At 45.6% G+C, this 25,984-nt stretch overlaps 1 protein-coding gene across 2 annotated transcripts in view; it reads left to right on the top strand.

Moving 5' to 3' along the window:
* The window catches only part of LOC119166869 (retinal guanylyl cyclase 1), a 205,713-nt gene extending 187,364 nt beyond the window's left edge, over nt 1-18,349 (top strand). Inside the window, exons 14-20 of one of the 2 annotated variants that reach the window (XM_075891432.1) lie at nt 1,925-2,117; nt 2,871-3,042; nt 6,247-6,345; nt 7,651-7,742; nt 8,083-8,165; nt 10,872-10,886; nt 17,291-18,349. In XM_075891432.1, coding sequence (XP_075747547.1) covers nt 1,925-2,117; nt 2,871-3,042; nt 6,247-6,345; nt 7,651-7,742; nt 8,083-8,165; nt 10,872-10,886; nt 17,291-17,960 — 1,324 coding nt within the window. In that variant the 3' untranslated portion in view covers nt 17,961-18,349. Of the gene's footprint in view, nt 1-1,924; nt 2,118-2,870; nt 3,043-6,246; nt 6,346-7,650; nt 7,743-8,082; nt 8,166-10,822; nt 10,887-17,290 lie in introns of both variants that reach the window. The other variant, XM_075891433.1, reaches the window with a different exon arrangement.
* The last annotated feature ends 7,635 nt before the right edge of the window (nt 18,350-25,984 follow it).

Below are 25,984 nucleotides of genomic sequence, written 5' to 3'. Positions count from 1 at the left end.
AAAAAAAAAAGCACCCTAAGGCACGCTAAGTGTGGTGTTTATATCAGCCTGTTTGTCTCAGGGTGTAATGTGTGCTCAATTTATCTCTCGATGTATCCGCGACGTTGAAGCGCCCCCCACATTTACGCCGAGCAAGGCGCTTCACGGCGAAAGCGTGTGCAGCTTGAACGCAAGTGGTTTCTAAACAAAAAAAAACGGTATGAAATGGTACTACTCGTAAACACCTTTGTTAACCTCACGTGAAATGGGACAATCATCCAATCTAAAAGGACTCCATGTTGTATAAATAACAATGACTTTTTGTTATCTTAACCGTTTCTGAAACGAGGTGGACACCACCTTTGTCAAGTTTAGCAATGCGGTAGTTTTTGTTCAGCTGTTTCCTGTTTTCTATGTAGAAAAATGTTAAAGCTGAATTGATCTCACTTGAGCTCGGATGCTGACGTGCCGACTGTGGTGACATCTCATATATTTGTATATCAATGGTGTAGCCTCGACGCAATTGAAAGGGGCGAAGATAAAAAAAACAAACACTGAGGCACTGTGCCGACCAAAGTGACAACATAAATCGCTCACGCAAAAGGACGTTTTGACTTTCACGCTGGAGCATTCTTCACAAGTGCAACGACGAAAACGAGTGCCCAGGCAGTTGGCCTTATGTACGCTTGAATACCTCACGCAGGCAGCGTGCACACCCTTCCTCAGGGTATTTAGGGGCGAAGCTCCTTAAAGCGGCCCCCGTTTATCCCTCGTAGTAGTCGTAGTCGTAGTCGTAGTGTGTAATCAATCTTACCTTTTGACCTGCAAGGTGGTGCCGGTGAGAGATTTCTCGTGTGCGTTGTTTAACAATAAAAACTTCGCAGCGTGCGCGTTAACTAAAAGCCCAATTCTTCTGTCTCTCATTCCGCATTAGCAGCCATTGGCATGTACATTGAGCACTATCTGACAAGAAAGGGTTGCTACGTTATACTCGCTGGGCGTAACCTCCTTGGTTTTAGAAAGGTTTAGCTAGCTTTGAGCCACAGTACCATGAATACAGTGAACTAGTATATACCATGAACTCGAGGTGGTTAAAGGTGGGAAGTAGATACGAAGCGCAAGCCGTAAGAAAGTAAAAGCAGAATTATCCTGTCTCTCATTCCCCATTAGCAGCCATTGGCATGTACATTGAGCACTATCTGACAAGAAAGAATTTTTACATTATACTTGCTTTAGAGAGCGTTGGGCTGCAGTGACATGAATACAGTGAACTAGTATATACCATGAACTCGAGCTAGTTAAAAGTGGGAAGAAAACACGAAGCGCAAGCTGTTAGAAAGTGTGCGTGTGCCACCTCTCGTAGAGTCCTTGGAATGTCCGCTAGATGGCGGTGCTTCTATATGGGGAATATTACGGCTTTTTTTTTTTTCGAGCCTGGTGGCATACTTGTCACCACCCCGTTATAAAGGGGACGCTCATAGCATCCATCCATCCATCCATCCAATATATGACGAAAAGATGCGAGATGGTGGTACTTGGACTGTTGAATAGATGCACGAACGGACACACAGGCAGATGCATGGACGGACGCACGGATGGCTGCATGGACGGATGGACGCATGGACGGACGCAGGGACGGAAGCACGAACAGACGCACGCACGGACGGGCGGATAGACGCACGGACGGTCACACAGACGGACGCATGGATGGACGGAAGCAAGAATGAATGGACGGACGGATGCTTTGCCCCACTCTCCATCATTCACTCCGTGGATATGCTGCTATTTTTGTTACTTTCACCATGTATCATCCCGACGACCCGGATTTCTGTCAAACTTTGAACTTCAGATTTGAAAAGATTTAAAAATTGGCTCTGTAGTAATACTCAAACTTAATTACTCTATTAAAGATCTAATGTTACTTTTTCACTCTCCTCCATTGCAGCTCTGTGGCAGAGACCCTCAAGGCCGGCCTGCCCGTAGTGCCAGAGAAGTTCGAGGAAGTAACCGTCTACTTCAGCGATATCGTCGGCTTCACGACCATATCAGCGTACAGCGAACCTATGGAGATTGTAGACTTTCTCAACGACCTCTACACGGCTTTCGATTCGACTATCAATCACTACAACGTCTATAAGGTATGCTAAAGCTGGAACCTGCCTAAGTGTTCACAAAGCTCAATATATTGTGGATGAACAGAGCTTGCGTACACAATCCCGCACAGAACAAGTCGAAATGCTCATCTCTTGAATAGGCCTGACTATCTGTTCTTGCCGCACTTTTAAGCGTACAAAAGAATACGGACGAAAAACGACACCGACACATTTCTCGTTCTGATGTTCCTAATGTTCCTCCTCTAAACGATGTATAATTCTGTAGATTGTCTGGCTTTCGATAATATAACCACCTCGGTATGATGTCTAGGTTACCAGAGAGCTGATCTAGAGGGCGAGTATTTATTCTAAAAGACAGGGTGTTTAAGCACGGACACAAGAAATAAGTCAGCTAACCACAAGATGTGGTTCATGTGGCTACTACGTAATACTGAGTGGACTAGCTTGAAAGCGCGTATCGTGACTGCGTGTTTGTTCTCCCCAAACGAGAACTCTTGGACTGCATGGTGTAGTACTGTATGTATGCATATATGTCATATTTGCTTCTCAATTTTTTTAAATTCACAACAATGCCGTGGAAAAGGGGTGTCCGTGGCCAAGTAAATGGGGCAACAACTCCTTTATTTCTCTTTAATTGTGAAAACTATTACGAGAAAATCAATGCAGCTTTTGAAATAGTCAACCAATTGTTTTTTCGAAAAACACGTAGTTCCTGTTTTCTGCGTGGACAGTGTTCACACGCAAGCTCTCCCGTCACCTGTTTACCTTCCTTTGCAGGTGGAGACCATCGGGGACGCGTACATGGTGGTGGGTGGGCTACCTGAGCGCAACCGAGACCACGCCGAGCAGGTGGCTACCATGGCTCTCGACCTCCTGCACCTGTGCGGCCGCTTTCGCATCCGGCACATGCCAAACGTGCCTCTCATGCTTCGCATCGGACTGCACACAGGTGGGCGACACATTGCACTGTTTCGCGCGCTTTCGACGTGACCTGTTTCTGCGACTTCGCTGTCTGTTATACTAGGCGTGATTTCGCGTCGCTTCTGGCTGCACATTAATAGCACTGAATTCGGCAATGATCGCGAGATTATTTCACCTTCTTTTTTTTTTTTACCTACTCATCCCAATCATCTTTTACCTATTCATCCCAATGGCCTTTGTAAGTTAAATGTGATCGTATAGTAAAGATTAAAACAGGAAATGTGTGTGTGTGTGTGTGTGTGTGTGTGTGTGTGTGTGTGTGTGTGTGTGTGTGTGTGTGTGTGTGTGTGTGTGTGTGCGTGCGTGCGTGCGTGCGTGCGTGCGTGCTCTTCACGAACGTGAGCCGGCTTCTTTGTATATCCTCCGGAAAGCATTAAATCAACCTAGATTGAACACAATTTTAAAAAACAGGTGTTGCTAAACCATTGTCATCCTCGCACAAAGCAACCGGAAAGTTATTACGGTTCTTGAAGTTCACAAGCCTCGGACACTGTTTGTAGACATTCTGCGAATTAACCTGCGTGCGCTCAACTAGCTTTTAGGGGCAAAGCTCCTTATATCGGCACCCGTTCGTCCCTCGTAGTCGTAGTAGTCATAGTGTGTAACCAGTCTTACATTTTTACCTCCAAGGTGGTGCCGGTGAGAGATTTCTTCTGTGCGTTATTGAACAATTCGCAGCGTGCGCGTCAACTAAAAGCCGAATTCTCCTTTCTCTGATTCCCCCTTAGCAGCCATTGGCATGTACATTGAGCACTATCTGACAAGAAAGGGTTGCTACGTTATACTCGCTGGGCGTAACCTCCTTGGTTTTAGAAAGGTTTAGCGAGCGTTGGGCCGCAGTGCCATGAATACAGTGAACTAGTATATACCATGAACTCGAGGTGGTTAATGGTGGGAAGTAGATACGAAGCGCAAGCCGTAAGAAAGTGTGCGTGTGCCTCGTCTCGTTTAGTCCTTGAAATGTCCGCTGGATGGCGGTGCATATGCGGAATATAGGATGAAAAGATGCGAGATGGTGGTACATGGAGTGTTGAATAGATGTACAAACGGACAAACAGACAGATGCATGGGCGGACTCATGGATGGCTGCACCGACGGATGGACGGACGCAGGGACGGACGCACGAACAGACGCACGCACGGACGGGCGGATGAACACATAGACGGTCACACAGACGGACGCATGGACGGACGAAAGCAAGAACGAATGGACGGACGGATGCTTCGCCTCACTCTCCATCATTCACTCCGTGGATATGCTGCCATTTTTATTTCTCTCCCTCTCTTCTTTCTGCTATTTTTCTTTCTTTGTGAACTACTGTCAGATATCTGACTGCCAGCTAGGATACCAGCAGGTTCCCATCACTGGGTTGTTCTAACTCCTGGTCACAATTGCGCGTTGCAGTGAGTTAGCGCGTGGCATGGAGACGCGGCACCGGACCTGTCCCTAGAGTTGGCGTAGCTACAAGAAACTGTGTGCCCTCTCCCTCTCATTCTATGAGGAGAGGGCGCGTAGCCACGCCTACAAGCTACGCGCGAATGGTCTGCAACGTGTTGACCTTTTAAAGCTTTCAATACTTTATCTCGGTAAAAATATGAGCACCAGAATTACTCCTTTTTTTATTTTTGCAAACTGAGTACATGGCTCCACGACCAAAAAAGAAGGGGGGTGGGGGTGGGGGGAATAGCTATGTGCTTTTGTTTTCGTTGAGGCCTAAAATATTACATATATGACTCTTTCTGAGTAAACAGGTTAACTCTCTGTAGGGTCGCAACGCTCTTTGACGAGAGTATATGAGAGAGTTCACGTATTTAGTTAAAGAGCGTTATACGTAGTGAGTCAGGACAAACAAAAGACGAGTCAATTAGAGAACTCCCTGCTTTCATTGAGTGTATTCCAAGCTGAAGGAAAGTATCAAAAAGCAGAGACTATCTTTGTGCGTGCTCCAGTGAGTCCCGCGCCGGATAGAAACTGTTCTGATCCACTTTTTCGTATTACGCACCGATAATCGAGAGCTTACCGCGCGCCCACCGACGTCAGTTACAGAAGTATCTCTCCGCGCCACAAATCCTGATTGCGCCACTTCCGAAGCCGCGATTCCGTGACGTTTGCGTAAGCCGACGTAAGAACTGGGACGCCATGCGACGTACGATGCTAAGCACAGACTGCCGTGGCACGGCTGCAATGCGTAGAGCCAACGTCACGTGTCCTCCCACGCAGGACGTGAACCCCGCCGCTTGTCACACTCGAACGTAATTTGGTCGGCGTTAAGCCTTCGCCGCATCGCCGCCGTTCTAAGCGGTTCGGACAACGCAGAGGCTTAGGTTCTCCGACGGGATTTTTGCGTAAATAGTGGGGGCGAAGTTTCGCAAAGGGACAATTAGTTGTCCTTCGTGGCATAACGAAGCGTACGCGTATAGGCGGGCGGCACTCCCAGATGAGAACGTTAAGCGGCAACTCTTCCAGCTAGGTATAACGATGTTGTACAAGACAAGAATTCTTGTATGTGTTCGTGGAGCTACGACAAATGCATACGAAAACTATAGTGCTGATATTAAACCTCGTAAGATTTATTTTCTTTATTTGTTTCTTTGTCTGTCTGTTTATTTATTTTTCGTTTGTTTATTTGTTTGTTTGTTTAGGCTTCATGTCAGATATTAAAAAAAGCAGGCTATATAACCGCAGCGTCCGGTAGTATCAGCAGCGTTTTTTTCGAGCAAATTAAATAATTAATAATTAGTTAATTAATTAAATAATTAAAGACATTGCTATTTTTACAAACTTTATCTTTTCTTCTAGCTCCAATATTTATTGAAGAGTCATTAATGAACTCCCTAGAAAATCGTCTAGAAAGGTAGGTGCTAGATGTCTCTGTCATATTGCCCCCTTTTTTTTTTCATATGTGCCGCGCTAATACAATCTAAGTTCATGGCAAGCAAAGTTGTTCATTTGCCAAAATAAAGTTATCCGTGGTTTCTTCATGGTCTCTTAAGGGAAGATGTAACACATTTTCTAAAGGGTGCATTCATATTCTTTTACTTTTGACCATCAGCAGCGAAGCGACTTGCGAGTCTCTTGTGGTGCTTAAATACGCCTATCGCAATGGCAATGCAAAGGCAAACTTTCTCCCGACGCTGACATTTTTGTCTTTTCGCTCCCCTCTCTCCTGCAGGGGCTGTCGTGGCCGGAGTGGTGGGTCTTACCATGCCACGATACTGCCTCTTTGGTGACACTGTGAACACGGCGTCCAGAATGGAGTCTACGGGAAGAGGTACGTCAGTCGGCGGGTGTATATGATGTAATCCACTCATAATTAGTTTAGGCTGCATTACTGCGCTGACACCTGTACATCTGTTTGAATTGAGGTTTTCGGCGAAATATATAAAAAGAGAGTATAATAATAAGAATATTAAAACTAATAATAATAATAATAATAATAATAATAATAAAATCTGGAGTTTAACGTCCAAAAAGCACATATGATTGTAAGAGACGCCCTAGTAGACAGCTCAGGAAATGTTGACCATCTTGTATTATTTACCGTGCACTGACAGTACACGGGTCTGAAAACATTTCGACTCCATCGAAGTGCATCGAACCCGCGACCTTCTGATCAGCAGCTGAGCAGCCTAGCTACGGCTCCACCACGATGGACAGAAACAGAGGAGTCTATTGTGTCTGTTCGAAAAATGTAGTGCAAAAGAATATTCCGTCGCAAAACGAGCCCTACAAGCCACCGGCCATAAGCCCCGCGCACCGTCAATGACCGCAATTTGCTCCATTGCGTCTGTGATGTCGTGTGTTTCGTGCAGTGGAATGTTTCTCATCCGAGTTTCAGCCGCTGCAAACCGTTCGATTCTCAACGCCTAACTGAAGAAAGCTGTAGTAACTGCATCGCACTTCAGCCGACCACTAAACGATATCGTTGGCCGAAAAACGTGATGCTTGCACAACAAGCGTGGCAGCTCGATAATGCGGCTCTGTTCTTAGGCTCTTGAGCCGCTCGCGTATTTCATCTGTTTTGCATTGGAGAACACGAAAGAATATTTTTCGTAAGCTGACAAATCGAAAACCACTCTAGGAAGTTTCACGCCTGAATAGCGCCAGCTGTGACGTCCACGAGATGACATCGGGAAATTGAACTTAATTTTTTTCTATCACTGTCGCTTTCACGTTTTACAATAAGTAGCCTCACTAAACCCTTATTCGCATTCTCAACACGTTACGAATCGCTCTTTATGAAAGAATTTATTATATCGAGATTATTGGCGGACCCCTACAAGAGTATGTCAACTTCTGTTGTGTCACGTGGAACCACGGTACGAACGCCGAAATAAATAGCGACAACATTGGCGCTGATCACTTCGAGTATGATTACGTTCACATCCACAAAAGGTCAACATATGCACCCATGTATCTTGTCGTGATCGTTATGATACTAAAGCGTTAAATGTTTTAAAGCCTTTTTTTTTCAGCTTCTCGGTTCGGTATCTTTGTGACGTCCCGCTTAATACTAGTACCTTGTCTGTATGCCTACATAAACGTGATAACTCACCATTCTTTTTGCCTCCCACAGCGTACCGCATCCACATCAGTAAGACAACAGAGAAAAAGCTACGACAAGCCGGAGGCTACATTGTCAAGTACAGAGGAGAGATTGTGCTCAAGGTTAGTGGCACTTGGGTATTCATTCATGACGCCTGTAAGTTGTTCAATGACGACGTCTTCAAATCTGAAGTCTATTCATATCTATATCATTTTTTCTGTATGTCTGTATGAATTATGCCTACAAACGTTTGAGTGGGAAAGAGTGGGGGGATGGGAGGTAGCTCACTGACGCGTCAGCAGCAACGTCAATCTGAATCTGGTGATCTTACTTTACCAACGTGTCCCGTGGAAGTTGGTAAAGCTTCGATTGATCGATCTTTACTTCATCGGCTATGAGAAGAAAGAAATGAATCGGTTTGCTGCCCTGCGGTGCAAACTCTGTGGTTTCTCCAATGTGCAGGGCCGTGGTCGACAGCCCACGTATTGGCTGATAGGAAAACAAGGCTTCAACAAGGCTCTGCCTGAGCCGCCTCAGGATGACGAGTAAGCACAATCCTCTGTCGTGCTCTCTTTATTGTTATTTTTGTTGTCGCTGTGCATAAGTGACTGTTTATATTCATATATAATGCAACATTCTATCTACATAATACAATATGATGTCCATATAATCCATATAAAGGATATAGTCCATACAATGCCAATATAATTCAATGTAGTTAATATAATGCAATAGTCCTGCAATAGTCCTGCAATAGTCCATCATGGCTGCAATACGTATGAAGAAATAAATAAAATAAATCACTAGTGTAACCGTACTCATACTAGCTTTTGGGAAACTCTCCTGATTTTCCTGACCATGGCTACCGACCTACTTTCTAACTGAATAATTCTCCTAAGTAGTATTGTCGCAGATCCAACACGGTCACACCTAACTTACGTTGTACCACGTGCGGTATATGCGAACTGACCGCTGGTTTCCATTTCTGGTATATAACATTTACTGCCAATTCCCACGTCCGGTATAATAAGATCACTTCTTGCCTTTAACTTCTCCTATGAATACACTAGCAGGAATCCTGGTGCTAATGTTTATGGGAGCTGCTATGCACGGCGCTTCAGCGAGCACGGCACTACACAAATTTGTATAATCAACGTACTTTCGCCTCCGTCTGGCTTCGCGTGGTTTAAAGCTGCTTTGTGACGAAATGGCATCAGCAAACGTTTAGTAGTTGCACTACACCACCTTAGCCTTTTAGGCTCACGAATTCAAATTTGCTCACGAAGTAGTCAACAATCCATTGTTTTATTCGAAACGAAACCAAAACGCAGCATTAAGTAAATCTACAAGTGAGCTCGAAGCCCTCAAGTACGGAGACGAAGCAAACTTCTGAATTACCCATCATTACCATGGTCGCTGAGCGATCGCAGCGCCACAGTATCGTCTAGTTGATTTTAGGAAACTCTATGGCCTGGTCAGTACTTGACTATTTTCCAATCTACACTCGACTTCCGGGTATACTTACCCCCGTAACCTCCCTTCACTCAACGCTTCGCCTTCCCGTGAGAAAGCCGATGGGAGCGCCATCTCTAAGTGCGGCAAGTCACTGCATATCGGTGATAGTCTGCTGCTATTCTTGAGTAGCACAGTGTGATTTTCGGCCGAGTGGTAGCGCAGTGCTCAACTTTGTCAATTGAAGGGTGAAAGTCGAGTCGAGGAGCGTTTGTGAATACGGGGCTAAGCCAGGCCTACAAAACAAGTTTGGTTCAAAAAGACCATTGGCATCTTACCCTATATATTACAGAACTGGGCGGAAGTGAACGATCGTCGTGCACGTCTGAGCGTTCTGTAAACAGCAGAGATGTAATCGTGCATGGCTTTATGTAAATAACAACGAGGGCGTTGAATCTGTTAATTGTTTGTATGCCATTTTTATACGTACACGTACTATTTCTTAAATAACGGGAACGCTGTAGTGGAATCGGAGCAGCTGACGTCACCCAATTGGGAACGTGATCGTGCGAACGGCTCAAATATAGTCAGCACTATTTTCATCACCACCTGGAGCACCAGAGCACGCTTCACGAAGCCTGTGCTCCGGTTTCGGAGCGTTCTGTTTAAGATGCACGCACACGCTCTTCGAATGCTGGAAGGTAGCTATAGCGCCAACAACAACATACTCGATCTCAGTGGGATTTCCACGTCGCGCGTAATGGCGAATAAACGCAAGGGAAACGTCACCTCTCTTTAATTTGGATCTCTCTCTTTTGCGTAGTCTCTCTTCTTTTTTTCTTTTTTTTTTTTTTGCACGCTCTTTGCGGGCCTATAGGTTAGTCCTCCAGATTTGGAAGTGGACATAATGTAAAGCAAATAACTACGCTTATCGGGTGGAGCTCTTTCCTATGTCGGCTCTCTCAATTTTTTTCCAATTACTTTAACACGTACGCCTTCGTCTTCGCAACATCTTGTCGGGACTTTCTGAAATTGCTATGGCTGAATTCCTGTGCTCTTTTTTCTTTTTTTATTTAGTATTTTACCAGCATGCCGACATTACTCGCTGCAGCTCAAAACGAGCGCAATTTTTTCTCGCGTGTTGCGATGCGGAATCGAAGCGCGAACGGAAGGAAAATAAAAGTAGTTTTGCGAAATTTCACGCTATAATTATCGAAAAAGCTTATGCACGCTTAATCAACGGATTTGTCCGTAAACATGCGGGCATCCACGTAAAGGCATCATCCCCGGAAGTGATTTGCGGAACGCTGCTTTGCGCAAACACGCCAATAATCGCGAGCTATAGTACAGACACGTTCTCGAGAAGCTCAAACAGGAGTTTGGGCCCATCCTACGCTCGAAGTACATACAGCCGGCATGGTGCCGGGATGGGGAGGGGTGGAAGACTGGCAGGCGGCCGCACGTTCCTTTAATTTGGCATCTGCCCCACTCATTTGCCCACGCCCCTAAGAGCAAGTCAAAACACGATGTATAAGTTCCTGCCACCATGCTTTCCCGAAAGAGCTCGGTTTTCATTAGTGGCCCGTATACAGTGAAAATTTCCTGGCTATGCCTTTGTCATGCAGCTTGCAATAATTCGATTTGGAAAATGCCAATGACCACGTTTTTGCTTGCTGCTAAGCTCGATCAGACGAATGAATTCACCAGATCCTGCGACATTTTTTTTGTCTTGTTCTTTTGTCTCCTGCAGAAATGAAATGAAGATAGTAACGTGTCTTTTTTTGCTTCTATGCTGCCAGCTGGAACAATCACGGGTGAGTCCACAGTTCGTCTTGCCTTCCTGTTCGTGGCGAAGAAGTTCGCGTCTCACTGTGGCCCGCGTCTCATTGTTGCCCGCGTCACACCACGTTGGGCCTCTGTTTTAAAGGGCCAGCCAACAGGCTCCGTAAGGCGCAGGAAAAGCTCGCGCATCTTTCCTGTGCGTGACCAACTTCCTTCCGCGCGCAGTGACGTCAACTCGGTGATCGGCGACGTGACGCAGCTTGTCGATTGGTCTAAACCAGGTCTCAGCAAACAGCAATGAAGTCAACGTGGCCGATCACCAAGTTCACATTACTGCGCGTGGAAGGAGGTTGGTCAGGTGTACGAAAAATGCGCGAGCTTGTTTGGAGGTTATAAAAAAGTCGGAGCCTGTTGACTGGCCCTTCAAATGTAATGACCAATCTATCGCATATTCAACGAGTCAATGCACAAATATCGGGCTTCAATTTTCGGACGGTGGTCGCGTTATCAATGTCTACAATCACCGTCGGCTAAGCTTTAGTAATCGCATTTACCAATATTAAAAATATATTACTATCTAATCAGATATAATTTTTTTCTAAAGATGATCTCCTCTCGTTCTATCGCATATTCATTCATATAGCCATACCACTTCGCTTACGGCTGTTTAGGGTAACCTTTACGAGAATCACGTTTCTGTTTCACACATAAAAAGCGAAGCTCTATGCATTAGCTATGACATCATCATAAATACCAGCGCCATATGCGTAGATAATAAAACTCACAAATATTAGTTAACCTATACTTAGTTGTTTTAATAGGGCTTTTGAGCTTTCTTAACAATGAGCTCATGCATGTTGGATGTTAGTTCCACTCATTCCCCTCAAGGAATAAATTGTTCCTTTGCGAAGCCTCATCCTATGACAGAAAAAATTACAGTTGCCTACATCGCTGTTCCATGTAGATAACAACGCTATTTTACTTATTCACAGTCTAAAAATATTTTCGTGTGTTTTTGTGCTTGAAAATTCACTAGTAATAATTATTATGATGATGTGCATAATTCACATCGTTAGACTGGCGTCCGTCCACAGTGCTTTTTACTAACAGTACTTTGTAATCACTTTCGTTGCTTCATTGCACGCAAGTGTGGTTCAGGTACCTTGTGTTTTCTTCTTCGATTAATATTTTGCTAGATATGGTAACTTGGTATATTCACTTTATTACTTTTTTATTACTTGCATTGCTTTCATCGTTCTTGCTGGCATATTTATATATTTAGTTATTTTTTTATTTTTTTACAAGACTGCAAACCCAGTAGAGAAGTATTTCGCGCCTTGTAGAGAATCAAGGGCGTCGTCAATGCGAGGCATTGGGTACAGATCCTTGCGAGTGATCTTGTTGAGTGCCCTATAATCGACGCAAAAGCGCACGGAGCCATCCTACTTGCGAACCAGAACCACAGGCGACGACCAAGGGCTAGATGAAGGGCGAATTACCTCTTGTTTGAGCATGTCAGCTACGTTTTTTTCGATGGTTTTTCTCTCAGCAGGAGACACGCGGTAGGGCCGGCGGCGTACAACAGATGTTCCGACTGTGTGGATTCGATGCGTTATAGTAGTAGTGTGGCCCAACGTCTAGGAGTAAACATCGAAGGAACTTGCGTGTTTCTTTAACAAAGCAAGTAACTGTTGCGTCTGTGAAGGTGTCAAGTCGTCGCTAATGGCTGCAGTAAAGGCGGAAGAAGATGCAGGCTCACCCCTAGTGCTGTCATTGGAGGAGACGGCGTGAAGTGGCACGACGCACGCAGGCTCGGGATCCGTCACGCAGGCCACCGTGGTGTTCTGGGGAAGTAGAATTTTTTCGGATGTCGTATTCACAGCGGTGATAAGTGCGTAACCATTGAGAAACCGAACTACACCGGAAGCGAGAATGATGCCTTTACCGACGCATCTAAATGATGGTGAGACCAAGACGTCGCCATGGTCGATGTCCTTGGAGGTAATAGTTACAAGTCGCTCTTGACCTGGTGGTAATTCGTTATCTTCCGCAGCTGTCAAACGAAGCGGCCTCTGGGGGTCGTCGCTGAGCGTGCAGTCCGTGTCGGTGAGGTGGACGACGCGTTCGCCACAGCAAATAGCCGCGAAAGCAGAAGAAAGAAAATCCCATCCTAAAATTAGTCGGTGAGAGCAGCGGGACAGGACAGCAAACTGGATATGATGGCGGATGCCGTCGATGAAAACACGCGCAGTACAAAACGCGGAACGGCGAATGACGTTCCCCTGGGCAGCGACTAACGTGGGACTATCGAAAGGCGTCGTTACTTTCTTTAAATGTTCACACAAATCAGCACGTATAACAGACAATGTCGCACCTGTGTCCACCAAAGCATCGACTCGCACTTTTTCTACTTCCACAGAAACTATGTTACACGGGCCTGATGGAGGAATTTCAGTTTTTATTTCGAATGCAGTTTTTCCTCCACAAACTGCGTCATTTAGTTTCCCGAATGAATATCAGAGGAGGTTGAGGCGGGCCGAAGTGGAGAAGTGGAATGGCGGAAGGGCGAAGGCGAGCGGCGTCTCGTGTCTCGGCTGTTCCGTGGTGCAGTCGATGCCGGAGAAGATGGAGACCAGTGCGGGGGCGACGAATAACGCCGACCTTTATAAGAGGCCCCACTGTACAAATCCCGTTCACGTATGTCTTTCCGATGCTCATCTTGCTGTCGCTTTCGGCAGAAACGAGATATGTGCCCGCGATAGCCACAGTAGTAGCAGACAGGGCGGGACGAATGCCAGGGTGGGGAGTAGAAGGTGTTCGGAGCCCCTGGAGATAGTGCGGTCAGGTGGGCCGAAGAAGGGTCAGGGGGCATCGAACGGTAGTTCACCAGGGGAGCGGCAGTGACCGACGCGTACGACAAACGTGGCAATGTCGCGTGGGCGTCGATGGGAGGCACGGCAGCGACCTGCGCGAAGGTTCGTATGGGTCGAGACGAAGCTGACTGCACGTGAGCCAGAGAGTTCAGAGATGTCAGTTCCTCCTTGATAATTTCGCGTAATGTCGCTCCCGTAGACTGTGGAGGACACGGTGGAAAAGGTGGGAAACCCATGTTCTGCAACTCTTCACGTATTATGCCTCTTATGAGGTCACGGAGAGGTCTGTTAGATTGTTCGCCTATGTCTGGTTGTAGACGAACAGAGTCGAGAGTATCGAGGCGCTGACATGTCATGACGACGTCGGCTATGGTAGCCGGGTTCTGAGCAACCAGGGCATTAAAGGCAACAGGGCCTACATCCTTCATAATGTGGCGTACTTTGTCGGACTCCGGCTTAGATGAATTGGCCCGCCGGCAGAGCGCAAGAACATCCTCGATGTACGACGTGTACGACTCACCGGAATGTTGTTGGCGAGTGTCGAGGGTTCTTCGCGACTGCGGACCGAATGGCCGGTGTGCCAAAAACGTGACGTAGCTGCTGCTCGAAGGTAGCCCAGTCGGGTATGTATGTCTATTTTGTGGTTAAAGCACCACGTCTTCACCACACCAGTCAAGTAGAAAGATACGTAACGGAGCTTGGCGCTATCGTCCCAGCGATTAGCAACACTCACGCGGCTGTACTCATCGAGCCAGTCTTCCACGTCTTCCCCGCGACGTCCAGCGAAGAGAGGGGGATCACGCTGGTGGCTGTGTACATACACAGGAGGCGCGGCTGAAGACGGCGGGTGAGAGATGGCAGCAGTGATGGTAGCAGCGCCGGCAGGCTCGTTCTGTGACATGCTGCCAGACAGTGGGGGCAATCGGCGGCCTGAACGCAGCTCCAGGTAGTCGAGCGAAGTGGGAGAGGACCGAGGACCGAAAATCCACCTCCACCACGTATGACGTCTGGGTTGAGACGGCGTTTATTCAGCCCAAGGGCTCAGCAACGAATGGGCAGTCTGAGACCGAGCGGGCACACACCCGATGATGATTGTGGTGACCCCCAGTGAAGATGAGGACAGAGACCCAGAGGGATGATGGTGATTATGATAATGCATATATAATAAGCGCATATTGAATGCCCACAATATATATATATATATATATATATATATATATATATATATATATATATATATATATATATAAACTTAAGAAGAAAAAAATGATCGAGAAAAAAAACAGCAGGCCTGCGTGGTATAGGCGCAGCACAGTCACAGCAAAAGCGAGAAGAGCGGCCTTTCAGAGCCTTTTCAAAACACTTAGTGGGTGACTACTGCAAGTGGGTACCAAGCAAGCACACATGCTTGGTACCCACTGGGTCATTAATAATAAACTTTTGGGTAGTAGGCTGGCAATCTCTATGCTATTTTTTGTCATTCTTCTGAAAAGCGTGCTATCCGTAAACACTTGCAAGGAATTTTGTGCCAATTATCCATGCAGTGGCTGACGACGATGAGGAATTATGGCTGTAGTGGGTATGCGCCACAGTTAATAGGAAAACAAGAACAATCTTTTGTAATGGGTTGGAGCATTGGATGGCCCACTCGTTATGCTAATCGTATTATGCGACGAGTGGTAGTTCTTTCGCTGTTTTAAAACGCTTTATAAGTCGTATTATTGCGATTGCTTTCCCGACATCGAGACTACCTAAGGCAAGTTTGACAACAAGTCACAAGCACCGGTGTAGCTCCCAGTGGACTGGCACCTAGTGGTCCCGGGTTCGAGCCCTAGTGTACCATTGGTGCTAGGTCATGCCTGTCTGCAAGGTTTATTTTATTTAATTTCGCGCAATATGGTTACGGACACCGGCAGTGGCAACGGTGGACAACATACAACTGCGCGTGAACCAAAAAGTAAACTCATAACAGCTTTCGCTGTAAAAGACTCCGGCGCGAATCGAACGTTCGACCTCTTGCTTGTGAGTGCGAGATGTTAGCCACAGAGCCATGAAGGAGCACCTCTTTCAACGTTGAAACGGCAAGCTATTTATATCTGCCACTTCCCGCTGGCGAAGGGCATCTCGGGGGAACTACTATCGCGTTTTTAACATTACCAGTGAGATGGCGCAATGAGCGTGCGTCGCCAGATCGTCACGACGCGGTGGCGCGTGCTCTCATCTCCCACGCGTACTTTGCCCCGCAAAGAGGGGTGCGGGGTGGACGCTCGCGCGTGCGTGTGCTTGTCTTGCGGTGGGGATAATCATACACCTTGGGCTTTCACTGAAATGATTCTTTTGTAGTTACCGGGCGTTCAAATGTCACTGCAATAGTTGCACATTCTCCGTTTGCAACAAGGGCGCGCTGTTGCTTTCGCGTTCATTTCCTCGCCTTTGTGGCAAAGCTGTGACTTTATCATTATTATTATTATTATTATTATTATTATTATTATTATTATTATTATTATTATTATTATTATTATTATTATTATTATTATTATTATTATTATTATTATTATTATTTTGTTGTTTGTGGTGGTGGTGGTGGTGGTGGTAATTTGCTTCTGTGTCTTACGTGTAAACAATCTCAGCACCACTCATGGACCTTGCAATCCTGTGCTGTGCATTCTCCTCCGGTAATTCACTTTTCTATATACTCAAGTGAACTCAATCTTGAACGAGAACGGAAGAAAATAATCAATGTAAAAAAAGAGAACCGTCGTGACTGAGAGCGTGAACGTTGGGCAAGAGGCCACACAAGGCCTCTTGCATAACCCCTCCCTTAAGGTGTCGGCCCATGAAAGGAAAGCAAAGTACAGCGGATTTTTTTAATAGTCCAAAGGTTACTAGTATGCATGAGAACACAACTGGTCGTACTTACCTCCTTCTTTTTTTTTAGGTTGTGCGCCAAGATTAAAAAACGGCGCATTTCTGTTCATTTCACCTTTCACTCTGACATTCTTAACTTCGTTGCCGAATCTCAACTTTCTAACTTTCGTAGACTTCTTCTCTTCTCCGTCACTTCATGTGATTATTGTTGGTTATCTTTATGGTCGCATATGTATTCTGCTTCGGTGTATAACTGGCTCATTCTGATCACCTAACTGGCTTGGTGAAATCCAACAGCGGTACGAAAGGATTACCTGCATAACAGTGCGCTAGATATAAAAATCAAAAGCAATTGTCCTGCCTTCCCTCTTCGTCCTTGCTCTTAAGTGATGCGCAGTACGTGGCTTTGTTTAATATTTGTTTTCGTTGCTATACTCATTAACTGTGGAATATCATGAACTTTTTTTTTTTCAAATTACACATTGCGTGAGCTGCGTATTTGTTGCTTTCTAGCTTTACGCAGAGAACACTGTTCTAAGTGTCATCTTTCGTTCAGCTTCTTTAAGAGCTCAAGAGCGATCGGTACCTTACTTGAAAGCCAACACCTCCTGATATCGTGTCAATAAAGAAAGTTGTACATGGGAGGTCCTTCCCATCTGATTTTCTCACACTCGACGCCCTTGCGCGACGTGCAGATTCAAGGACGAGGAGATATTCAAGGCACTGGGTCGCAAGAAAGCGGACGATATCCTGGACGCCCCGGCGTCACCGCTGTCCCCGTACGGCAACAAGACTGCCGTAGGCGGCTACGGCGGCGATGGCTCCGCAGGAGGCTGCATATCGGCGTCGCTACCCGAAAGAGACGACGCTCGCGTGGAACGACCTTCCGTCGCGTCGGAGCAGGATTTCGGTCTACCGCACAGCCTGAGCCCGTGCCTGAGTCCCGTCAGTCCTAGTCACTCGTGGCACGCAGTGCCGACCTCCTGGAACTGCGAGTCGAGAAAGGCCGCTGCCGACTTTTGCGTGGGAGCTGCCACCACGTTGTCCGCAGCGGCGACCGGAGTCGCGGGCTTGGGAGCGGGTCTCAAGAAGAGCAACAAGGTGGCCGCCAAGGAGTCTGAGCCGGTGGTCCAGCCGTCCTGGCCCGAAAACCACGTCACTGCCATCGACGACCCTAGCGTTGTGCCTCCTGGCATCTGTGACAGTGCTGTGTGCGGTGATGTGAGTGGTGGCAAAGACTCCTCCGAGGAGCGGTCTTCGTGGCCTGCCACGAGGAACACGTCCCCTTCGCAGTCTTCGTGGCTCAGGCATAGCTGCAGCTCGTTGAGGCAGCTGTCGTCACCTAGCGACACGGAACATGTGTGACTGTTCCTCCGAGCCACGTGCTTCTTCGCGGCCAGTTGGTTTTACATCTGTGTGCGTATGCTGGTGAACGAAGTTTTCGGGACTGACAAGTTGTGACATTCATCGCATAGGACGTTATCGAGCTGCCACAAGCCTTCTGCAGAGTTCTGTATCTTTGGTTCCACAGATGTTTTTTTCCAACCTGCGCAAGACGCCGAGAAGCATCACCATCTAGCAAATTCACACTGTAGCACTTAGTGACGTTTTTTTTTACTTTTGCACAAGGTATCGGGAGCATCTCTGGCACCCTACGCGATGGTTTGCGCGCTGCTTGATGCATAAATTTTGTGCAGTGTTTAAAAGTATCTTGAAGGGATACCTACCACATTAACGAACAAAGCTCTCTCTATGCGCCACGGCTACTTTAAAATGCAGCAGTTTGGCTTTCCTCTTCTGCCCTTCCCGTGGAAGTACTGTGTGGTTGTGTGGACCTTTTGTACGTCTAAGCATTTACCTAGAAGAAGCGTTTCTAACTCCATGTAAGCTCTACAGCGAACAATTCTTGTCATTTATACAATCCCTTTTGTTGAAAGTGCCCCCCCCCCCTGAGAACAGTATTCCCACAACAACGTCCTCATACGTATAAACTGTGGGATAGTAGATGTCTATTCTAGTCATTCTGGCGCCAAGGTTTTGTGTTTATATTAGCCATTCCGGTCCATCTCTCTTACTTGTTTCTTTACTACATGAAATGAGCGTATTGAGAGAAGATGTCGCGATAATTTGGAGTTTGCGTAGTTTTCGCTTTAGGCGTGGTTTGTTATTCCATTTTCAGCAAACAAGCAGTCATAGAAATAATAACAAATGTACAGCGCACAATACCATGGCGTTTTGATAAGATCGAACGACAAGTAGCCCTTTTTTTTGTACTACCAAGTTTAACATAAATAAGCGGAATCAGAAGGTTGTGAATTAACCCCAGACACGCACAAGTTAAACCACACATTTCGCAAATAAATTAAAATAATAATGCGTAAACAAGCTAATGATAAAGCAATTATTTCTGTCCACAAGAAAAACTCACGTAATAGCTTGTAAAATTGAAATACTGTTTTCTTTTTTCGTTGTACCGCTTTGAAGATACGACCATACTCAAAGTGATTGAATCAAACTGAATTAAACTGTTATGTATTACTATTAACAATGTTTTGGGAGACCAGGAAATGAGAACAGATTAAACAACCTGCACACGTCAGCATAATGGTAGTTGCAGCAAAGAAAACATTACATAGACAATGCATTGTACACGCACGTAAGGACAGCAAGCATTCTTACGCATGTCAGCAGTTGGACTCTCATACCAAAAAAAAACGAAAACGTACAAAAAGTTAACAATATTATATAAGTGATATACACGGTGTATTATTAAGCGTCAGACTTTTTTTTTGGGGGGGGGGGGGGGGGGGCTGCACAAAGATTAGTTGCATCTCCAAATTCACGGCAAAGTTCTGGAAGTCACACAGCACTTTCTTCTTCTCAATGTTTGGCGGCAAACTTTAGGCATACGAATTTCGCGCTTCTTTCTCCGTGTTTGCTAAAAGATGACTGAGATAATTCTTACCCCATAGCCAGACTGCTCAGTCTCATATGATGCCCGCCAACTCATCGAACATCGAAGGTCGTAAGTCAGTTCCTATATCCACCTGCCAGATCAGAGCCTAAACATAAACGCTGTGCTGTTGTCGCGGTTATTGTGATCAACACTTAAAGCCACGCACCAAATCTGAAGCATTTATGCTACTATACGGCACCATTCTTAATGTTTTTAATTAGGTACATACATGTTGAGGCGCACCTTTTCGGTTCACAGGCGCGCAAACTCACGACTGCTACCTTCATCCGAATTCACACGTACGTCCTAATTTCAATCGCGGTGTTGCCGCCTGCCGTTCCGGTTATTCGTGTCGTTCAGTTTCGTTTTTAAGTATTTTATCTGTACATTAAACGTACAAGTACACTCTGAAATATAATGAAAGAACAATTTGACGTCTATACGGCAAAAGCACTGTTACGAATTATCTCAACTGCAGAAGTCATTCCTTTTTTTATCTAGTATTTTACGTTTGTTCCAGTCAGCCTCTTCGATTAAAGTATTTTCATAACAGCTTAATTTTACCTCGTTAGTATTATTCAAAAGAGCATGATCTGGTTTCTCGGCGTGGTTTTGATAAGTTTAGGTGTTTCGAATGGCGCTTCTCGTGTTTCAGAGTTTTCTTTTTACAATCTATAAAGGTCCAGCTGAAACCACAAACACAATCCTGGATCAAGCTGCACCTCGCACTTTCTCAAGACGATCAAAAACATTCGACGCTGTGAAAACACTCTAAAGCATCTGAGCTTTAAAGCCTAGCTTCTTGCAACAGCGCTGACAATTTAGCGAGTTAGTGTGGGTTCATAGTTAAGAACGGCGCATGACAAAAGCGTGGCAAAACCTTGCGCGTTGTATCACCTAGTTTTTGTGACTATACGTGCCTGTATATATGTGTGAGTCGACGTGAACAAAGATTAGTTGCGAGTTCGGTGCCCGTCCTCGTGTTCTCATCGTTTTGTGCCCTGTGTTTTTTTTTTCTTTTTTGCGCCGTTCTTGATTATGAAGTTTCTTGCAAGTTGTGTACGTCATACATGCAACTTTTAAAACGGAATCGTGTTGTGTGCAGACCACGGTGCAAGAATACTTTGTGTGAGCGAACGCCGGGACAATCCGCTGACCGATGATGTTCTGCTTCGCTAGGAACCAGGAAGATGGCGCTTCAAACTTTGCTCTAGGTAGCATTGCGAACCAAGACATATCGGGCCAAATGCGAAGGGGTAGACACGGTATGCAGTGCGTGTGGAGAGGAAGAAGAAACTGCCGAACACTTGATAATGTTTTGCAAAGGGCTTCACCCTATAGTTCAGGATGATGGCGCAGAGTTCTTCAAAGCACTGGGGTTTAGGGACCAGGAGGGCAAAATAGACGTTAAGCGGGTAGAATTAACTAGAAGGAGGTTATCTGATTGGTGCCTAAAGTCAAGGCACGAATAAAAATTAAACCCTCCACTGCAAAGTACGACTGCTCAACCTCACTATTTAAAGGGAAAAAATATAAATCTAGTTTTTGGTTCATTAAGGATTACGGCTTGGTGGCGCTAGCCACCGCCCGATCTAAAGGGTACAGCCATATCCATCCATCCATCGGCTTTCCCCACCCCCTTCTCGGTGTTGGATAGCCCGGTGATGTAGGAAAGTAGCGGTGCTCATTTATCACCACCACAACACCCTCGCCGACCTCGTCCCTCATCACCCTCTCTTTTGCGGCGCCGCTCTATGCGTGTTGCGTGGTTGATGTCGCTCGACTACCCGGTTTTCTCAGATTCCCAAACCATCCCTCACGTGCCGGGTGTGCTTTGTTGAATTTGCCAGCATCCCGCCATGGTCCTCAGTCCGGCGAGCCACCTATCGGCATGCCGCAAACGACAACATAATCGGTCCCTCCCTGCCAAGCGCTCGCTTCACGTCGTTCGCTCACCTAAAGTATTCTTGCACCGTGGTGCAGACCCTTTCTTTTTTTTTTCGTGCGCTATTTTGTCGGAGTTGCTCCTTCGCTGAGACCTTATAGAGAGCTGTCGACGCTATACTTCGATCACTGTTGTGCACACCCGCCATTCAAGTGGAGACAGCTTTGCGGCATTAGAATCGCAGCCAGCAAGTAGCTACCGGAGTGAAAGGACCGTTGCTGATATGAGCCAGTGCCTATACGCCTTAACGAGACGACACCCCCACACTCTTTCACAGTAGGTGTTTTTTTTTTTTTTTTGCTCATTTCTAGGCAGTTCGTGTCAGCTACTCGTGAGGTTGTAGCGATGATTGCTGCTCTGGAAGTACACAGCTTTACGTCGTAGTGAGCGGCTTGGTGGCGTCACTTATTTCGTTACACGACCAGTCTGCCGCCACAGTTTTCCGCTGTAGCAGGCTATACACTCACCAACTTTGTTCGTTTAGTCTCTCTTAGTCACTTCTTATTTTTTTTCATTATTCTTATGAGCTTTTTCAATGCATCCTTAACGCAGCCAGATAAATACCCATAGCCGTTTCACTGTCGGCCCGTTTCGAGGCTGGCCGTCTAGAGCGTTTCAAAGTTCAAAGCGCAAACGTGTGCCCTCATTCGCGTCCCCTCGTTGTTGTTGATGTTTTTTTTTCTATTTTCTAAATCTACCCGTTATCCGAGTGTTCCCGCTTGCGTGATAGTCCAATGATTATACCAATCGTTGGCCTGCTCTTTGCAATCTGCGATGTTTTTTTTTTCTTCGATCGTGTCGAACATTTGATGCATTCGTCGCGGCACTTGATGTTCTTCTAAGTGTCATATGATTGTTTGTGTGTGATATTCATGGTTATAACGAGTTTTGCCGACCGTTAGCGTATATTTTGGCGGCTGTCTCATTGAGTGTTTTCCATCCACATTACCTTTTACGCCGGTGATCTCAGCATCTCTTTTTCCTCGTCCAATCGCGGGGAGATGCTGTTCATTCGCGTTAAACGTTGCCAGTTCAAGTAAGTTATGGTGTCTTGCACGCGCATACGTAAAATTTATTTATTTTAGCGTAAATGGGACTACAAATATTCAGTATAAAACCACTTGCCAGTATAGAGCTTTGTGCAGTTTTGACATTTTGTAGCGTCGCTGTCCTTGTGATGTGAAAGAGCTGTCTTTTTATTTTTCGTCATTATCCATGCATCCCTGTAAACAACGGCTTATGCAATGTAAACAGTGTCGATTTACCCGTCGATAAGCGGCAGCTTCATCAACGCGCTTTTTTCAAGCTCGTCTTCGAGATTAGTAAAAATCACACTCAAACTGTGTGATAAGCACTCACAGTACAGCATCCTGCATGAAAGTCCTGGATGTCGAGCATTCGCTACTTGTGTGTGAACCAAGAACAGCGAGCTATAGAGTCTATCCACGAATAGCTTGGCGGAGGATTCGGGAAAACTTTGTCGCGACGAACTTTTTTATGCTGCGCTTTAAAAAGAAATGTGCCGATAGTCTTATGTTTTAACGTCTCTCCGAATACGATGCTGAAATGTTTTCGCCATGTGTTTGCCTATTGTGACCATGTTGAACGTCACTTCAGCGGCTTCAGGTGCCTCAGCCGAAGCTAGCCCTTCTGATCTCTTTTATTTTTAATAAAGCGAAGAAAAATGTTTATCCCTTGTTGTCTTTGCTGTTTGTGAACGTTCTTCGTCGTTCTGATTCGGTTAACCGTTTCTGTGCGCCAATTTGCTCGATTGCCCAGTTTTACAGCCACCGTATTTAATGTTTCTGCTTGGGCAACACTGCATCAGTCGCGTGGTAACCATTAACACGTTCGGCGCACTCGTTATATAAACACTGGGCACTCTCACTGTAATCAACGGCTGCTCCAGCTTCCTACAAGGGGAAGCGAGACCACTCATTGTTTCTCCATGCACTTCGGCATAGTCACAGTAGCTACACAGCTACGCCTGTGTGACCGCTATAGTTTGATGCGCTTCCTTATTGCAGCAGCGACCCATAGCAGCTTGCTAACGCAGGATATGATTTCTCCGCTCGCTATAGGATCCATCGCGGAGGTCAGTGTCAAAAGCTTCAGCGTCAGATATCCATGCAAGTTTCTATGTGTTGGCTCAGAAAAAGCGGTACAACTTGTGTCTCACGTTTTTAACGTTCCTTGACGCTATACTGTAAGTTGAAAGGAAGCATTTTCTTGACATATGAGTTACATATGGAGCACAAAGAACACCTCTAAGGCTTCTGCAGATTTCTCACTAAAAGCCTCCTTTTTTTTTTCTAGCTATAGGTACAAGCTCGACATGAGAACTTCAATTCGGAGCAACGATATCGCCTAGAGTTCAGCAAAGGGACAACAACTTAACCGTTCTCATGCCTACTCTTTCCTTCATGCTTCCTATATCACACCACACAAACACGATGTCGTAACAAGGAGTTTGTTGTGCGGCGCTTTATCGGTAAGATCGAGTTCATCAACTTGAATATGTATTAAGGAATAACGAAGCAGTATCAGGACAATTAGAAACTGACACCGAGCACGTACTCCCACTAGCACCGAGCTCATACATGTGTATACGATAACATGCGGTGACAAAATACGCCGTGGCAGGTTTCCTTCTTAGTCAATCAGAAATGTGTCTGTTTTTTTTCTTGTATCTCTAATGGCTGAAAGCATTTTGCCTTGCAAGTTATCTAGGGCTTGGAAAGAACGTGTTTGAATTTAGGCCTACACTCAATAAGATTACAAAATGAAAACGTGCGCATGGTTCATTTAAACTGTACATGTTTTGAGCAATTGCCCCGCTTTAGACACAAAGTTTAGCCGACAATCAAAAGAGTACTTCTATCAATCTACTCTACGTTCAAAGAGAAAACTTCAGAGCAAATCAAGACGAACTACAAATAATAGAAGAGACAAGAAAGACACCAGTGCTTGTCTCTTTATTCTTTGTGGTTCATTTTAATTTGCGCTCAAGTTTTCTCCTTGAATGCTATGTACCATTTAGGCCCAAGCGAAGTCAATGATGGCTTATTCAAAACATTTTCTGCCCTTAAATTCCTGGAAGCCCTTCGTACCGGATACAAGAGCACCCTGGCAAATGTATAATCGAATGCAGCCGCTAGCACTATGCATCTGTGCAATGGCGGGACGTAAACCTATCGTAACAGGCGTATAGCTGTATATGGCCACTTCACCAGCGTCCAAAAACAAAACTTTGCCCTGGCTATGACCTGGATTTGCCCTAATCTCACGTGCTGACGCGTAAGAGAAAATGCTACATGCGTTTCTACGGTAACGCTGACACAACTAATGACGTTGGCCGTTATGGGGTCACAGCGCCCTACTGCATCTTGCCGGGCAGTGCTTATGTTTACGCCGCCACAACATATCTCTGCTACCTCCTCTTATTACGACTTAGTGGTTCCTCAACGATGCCCATCTGACTAATACCGTTCCCTTTTATTGGAAAAATATTGAAAAAATGCCGGAAATGCACGCTCGTGTCTTTATCTGAGGATCATCATTGTACACCCGCTCATCTCGGAAGCCATGTGTCTCAGTAACAGCGATAATATCCCATTGTAATCACTCAAAGTAACACTTTTTTTTACAGAAAGCCATGTGCTACTCGAACTAGTGTGATGTCAGACGGCAGCGCGGGTGTTTTGCCACAACGGCATGTGATGTACCGAACTAACTTGTGTTGCGTACTGTACACTGCGTAAAAGTATTAATTGTTGTGAATATTAAGAGATAGCGAGACCTCAACAGGAGCACCCAATTCCAGCTATTCGACAAGAGAGGGGGAGATAGAAACAGAGAACTGTTTATTATTAAAAAGCTGAGAATTTAGCTGGTTCATGCAAATCTGCGTGGGGAAGGGATTGGGGACTAAAAGTAGGAAAAGAGAGAGGAAAAAGAGGAATAAGTTGCTAAAATGTAATAAACGATCTTGATTACACATCTTACAAATTGCTTAATTTGCCTGCTCAGGAAGAAAACTTGGCGGTGTGGGAACACATAGCACAAAGTCTACATTTTCAAGCCCTTAATACAAATACGACAAGCGTGCAATGCAATAAGGGGACTATCGAGACAATCGTCCATATAGTTCACAGGGCAGTACTAATTTGACCATAATCTATCTGTCTGTCTGTCTATCTATCTATCTATCTATCTATCTATCTATCTATCTATCTTTCTGTCTATCTTTCTATCTATCTGTCTATCTATCTATTTACTTATATTTGACTAGCTATGTACCAGAATCGGCATAACAGGACATGAGTGTATGACAAACAAGATTCATAAGTGTTGGCATAAAAAGCACCCCATGCCCGTCACGTACGTCATGAAATCTTTTTCACCAGTCACGTGCGACGCATACCCGCATACCAAGATCCTTGGTATGCATGTATACGATGCGGCAATGGTCATTCACAGTCCACTATT

Source organism: Rhipicephalus microplus, chromosome 1 (assembly GCF_043290135.1).
Source record: "Rhipicephalus microplus isolate Deutch F79 chromosome 1, USDA_Rmic, whole genome shotgun sequence".
NCBI classification, from domain to species: Eukaryota; Metazoa; Arthropoda; class Arachnida; order Ixodida; family Ixodidae; genus Rhipicephalus; species Rhipicephalus microplus.
The sequence above is the reverse complement of the archived record's forward strand: the minus strand, read 5'-3'. Positions and strand labels throughout refer to the sequence as shown.